This window comes from Equus przewalskii, chromosome 4 (genome assembly GCF_037783145.1).
Source record: "Equus przewalskii isolate Varuska chromosome 4, EquPr2, whole genome shotgun sequence".
NCBI lineage: Eukaryota > Metazoa > Chordata > Mammalia > Perissodactyla > Equidae > Equus > Equus przewalskii.
The window spans coordinates 96,653,639-96,657,768 of NC_091834.1; the positions used below are offsets into that span (position 1 = coordinate 96,653,639).

At 40.7% G+C, this 4,130-nt stretch overlaps 1 protein-coding gene across 1 annotated transcript; it reads left to right on the top strand.

Moving 5' to 3' along the window:
- Nucleotides 1–774: 774 nt before the first annotated feature.
- LOC103556936 (olfactory receptor-like protein OLF3) lies at nt 775–1,728 on the top strand. The gene has a single exon (XM_008529245.2). It carries the CDS (start codon nt 775–777, stop codon nt 1,726–1,728), a length of 954 nt encoding a protein of 317 aa, XP_008527467.2.
- The last annotated feature ends 2,402 nt before the right edge of the window (nt 1,729–4,130 follow it).

Genomic DNA, 4,130 nt, shown 5'->3' on the forward strand with positions numbered 1-4,130 from the left:
GGGTCTGAATTTGTGTAGTGAAAACATGGGAAAATCACATTTGCTACTTTATCTACCCCAAGGCAGAGGTTGTGTTACTATTAATACTCATACTACTACAGTACAACTGCTAGTAACAATTCGCACAGTGCTTTTCCCATAAGTTTCCTACATTTAGGCATAAATGTACCTGTGGGTAGTATAACATTATCTATTTCATAGATAAAAGTTTTTCACTAAACCACAATCATATAGCTGCTAAATAAAATCAGATGCCAAATCTAGATTCTCTGATTCCAGATCTTTCCACAAGTCTCTCTCTCCTCTCAGTCTTTCCTTTTGTAATAGACTTATCCGTTTCATCATTGTGGGTCTAAGTGACATTTTTAAGGTGGCTTCTTTTCTTTTAACATTCCAACCAGGTTATTCTTCATTGTTTATCATTTGGCCTGCCATTGTCATCCACTGTCCTCTCCTTGCCCTAGAATCTGAGGTAAGTTCATAAAGATGTAGAGCTCCTAAAATTGCACTGCATTATCTGCAGGCTTTGACTATCTCCCTGAGACCACACATGTCCTTATGAAGGCACTGGCCTGTTCTCTGATACAGAGAAGACATAACGTATGTCAGGATAAAGCCTGTCATCTTTGCCCATAAATGATCTGAAACACCTGACTAAGGCTGGCCAGTTGTATACAGTATGTATAGATAAAAAGTTACTTTTATAATTCTTTGATTTAACAATTTCTGTTATTTCTGACTTTCTCTGCAGACTAATAATCCTTACATTTTTCAATGGGAACAGATAACAAGTCATGTGTGGGAGAATTTATTCTCCTTGGCCTCTCCAGTGACTGCGACACTCAGGTCTTTCTCTTCCTCTTATTCTTGACCACATACCTGGTGACAGTGCTGGGGAACTTCCTCATTGTCCTTCTGATCAGACTGGACAGCAGACTCCACACCCCCATGTATTTCTTTCTCATCCACCTCTCCCTTGTTGATGTCTCTTATGCCACAAGCATTGTTCCTCAGCTGCTGGCACATCTTCTTGTAGAACATAAAGTAATCCCTTATGTGAGCTGTGCAGTCCAGTTATTTTTTTCTCTCAGCTTGGGTGGGATTGAGTTTGTTCTACTGGCAGTAATGGCCTATGACCGATATGTGGCTGTGTGTGACCCTCTGAGATACTCGGTCATCATGCGTGGAGGGCTCTGCACTAGGTTGGCCATCACATCCTGGATCAGTGGCTCCATCAACTCTCTCATGCATACTACCATCACCTTTCAGCTGCCCATGTGCACAGACAAGTTTATTGATCACATATCCTGTGAAATCCTAGCTGTGGTCAGACTGGCCTCTGTGGACACCTCTTCCAATGAGGTTGCAATCATGGTTTCTAGCATTGTGCTGCTGATGACACCTTTATGTCTGGTTCTCTTGTCCTACATCAAGATCATCTCCACCATCCTAAAGATCCAGTCCATACTGGGCAGGAAGAAAGCCTTTCAAACCTGTGCCTCTCACCTCACAGTGGTTGTCCTGTGCTATGGCATGACCATTTTCACTTACATCCAGCCCCATTCCAGCCCCTCTGTCCTTCAGGAGAAGTTGATCTCTCTCTTCTATGCCATTTCGATGCCCATGTTGAACCCCATGATTTATAGTTTTAGGAATAAGGAGGTGAAGGGAGCCTGGGAGAAACTATTAGGACAATTATCTGGATTAACGTCAAAATTGGCAAGTTGATGAACCATGAGTGTCACTTAGAGAAAAGAGCTTTGCCTGTGTGTTCTCCCACTCAGTTCAGAAATGACAGGCATCATCTGCATTGTCCTGGCAACCAGGAACAAGATGAGGAAACATGTACTGGTGATGCTGGGTAGGAGGCTGAGTGGTTGGGTTGGGGTATTGAATGTGGAGGTGCTATGTCACAGCAGCATGTTCGGTGGAGCTAAGAACTGCTGAGGCAGATCTTTCCAGCCTTACTCAATCTCCATTCACATGGCCTGAGAGTAATTGAGGAAAATACCGTTTACCTTTTTGATTTGCCATATTGTTTGTAATCACGGAGCTATTCATGGATCTTACCTTGGACCCCTGGTTCCTATTCATCCATATTTTGTTTATCATGGGTTATCATGTTTCCATTGGGAACAAAACGCATTTTAGGATTTGAAGCCTCACTTAAAATGATGTGTGGTGTATGTAGCCACATCCAGTTATTGTGTGAGTCACTGTTCTCAGGAGAGTGTTGCTCTGAAGGCTGATTAAAATGTTTTTGTACAGGACCTATTTATGTGGATGTACAGACTCTGTCTGAGTAATAGAAATAATTGAATGGAGAAACATCAACTAAAGTTCTTGTTGTACCCTGATAAGGATATGAACAAGGATTGTTTGCACACAATGACTTTTTGGCTAAGGAAAATCTGAGATTCAGTTCCTGCCAAATGGTGTATGAATAATTTGACAAAAAAAATTGTTGTGTATATATCAGGTCTCATTCAAAATCTAAAACTGCCTAATTTCTGAAAATTCAGCAAATCTTTTCTCTAAAATTTTGGAAAGAAAATAAGCAAATAAACAATGAGATAAATGTATGAAATATCAAAGACGTTGTTAGTCCAAGAAAAGCAGTTTTCCCTTAGGCAAGCCAATGAAAGTTAATACAGCGTTAAGATAGATTTTGGGTTATCAGGATAGATCCACCTGCTGTGAGCATGTTATTCTCAAGTCTCCATATTAAGAGCCTTCTTTCATCCTCCCTCCTCCACCCCATACAAGGCCCTACTCAAGCTTTGTAAATCTAGTGGGCTGGCATTATCTGAAAGTGCACCTCATGTTTGACGATGATAAACCTAAATAAGGTAAAAGAAGGGGGAAGAAATGATTAAACAAGGGGCAGGTAAGGGAAGGAGGAGGTGATGGATGAGATTCAGAGATAGTTGAGGTGAGAGTGGTGTCCACAGCTAAACGAGGCACATTTTTCTGTACCCTATATGGACTTTTAACCTTCACTGTTCTCTCGCTGTTGGACCTGACTCACTGGAGACCCTGTTCTCTGTGTTATATTTCTGGCCATGTACCTGGTAGGAGTGTTGTGATACTTCTTCGTTAAGCCCCTCTGAGAAGTCTGGACACCTGACCACCTACTCCATGTATTTTTCACTTTATGGCTATGTTTTGTGGGGTTCTGTTATGCAATAGCATTGTTTCAGTGCTTATTCACGTTTTGGGAGCCAAGAGGTCGAGGAAGTTTTAGAGGGGGTATTAGAATTTCCATCAGCTATGTAATATGAGATTTAAGTCAGGTTCATAAAAATCTGAAAGAACAGAGCAATTGTAGCCAGTATCTGTGCCACACTTACAACTTTTAAACTTTAGAGGCCTCCTAAGTCCTATATGTTTGTTTTGATGCCTCTCCTCGAAATATGGCTATTATTATCCACATTCTAAAAGGAAGAGTTTGAGTGTCAAGTATATGTAACTTATGAAAACTCAGACAACTAGTAATCTACACGTAGAACCCAGATTCAGTTCAGACTTGGCTTGTCTGATTCCAAAGGCGTCATAAATCTGAACAAGGACACCCCTCGTGGGTTACCACAGGGTGCTTTCACCTTTGTCTGCTGTGTGTGCATCAGCGTTTAGCTGAAGACATGAAAAACCCGCAGAGCCATCATGTTACCATTATGGTTAGGACGGTTACAGTTCCAAGTGATAAAACACAACACAAACTGGCATAAGCAAAATTAACAAATAAATTAAATACTGTAGCTGTGCTATATGATAATGAACTGTTATCGTGAATAACTGGATCTAGAGTCCAAAAATTATTTTCGAAGAATATCTATCTTTCTGTTTATCTTTTCTTGTCTCTTGGCTTCACTTCTCTCTGTGGGCCTTATTCTATTCTATTATTCATGGATTTCCTCCAGGAGCTGGAAAAAGTAACCCTTGGAGGCCCCAGATATACAGTTATGTGCCAGATAAGGACATTTTGGTCAATGATGGATCATATACATATGATGGTGGTCTCATAAGATTAGTACTATATAGCCTAGGTATGTAGTAAGATATGCCATCTAGGTTTGTGTAAGTTCACTGTATGATGTTTGCACAACATCGAAATCTCCTAACAAGGCATT

What these genes read in the sequence shown, in the direction of transcription:
- LOC103556936 (XM_008529245.2), top strand. Translation starts at nt 775, where the DNA reads ATGGGAACAGATAACAAGTCATGTGTGGGAGAATTTATTCTCCTTGGC.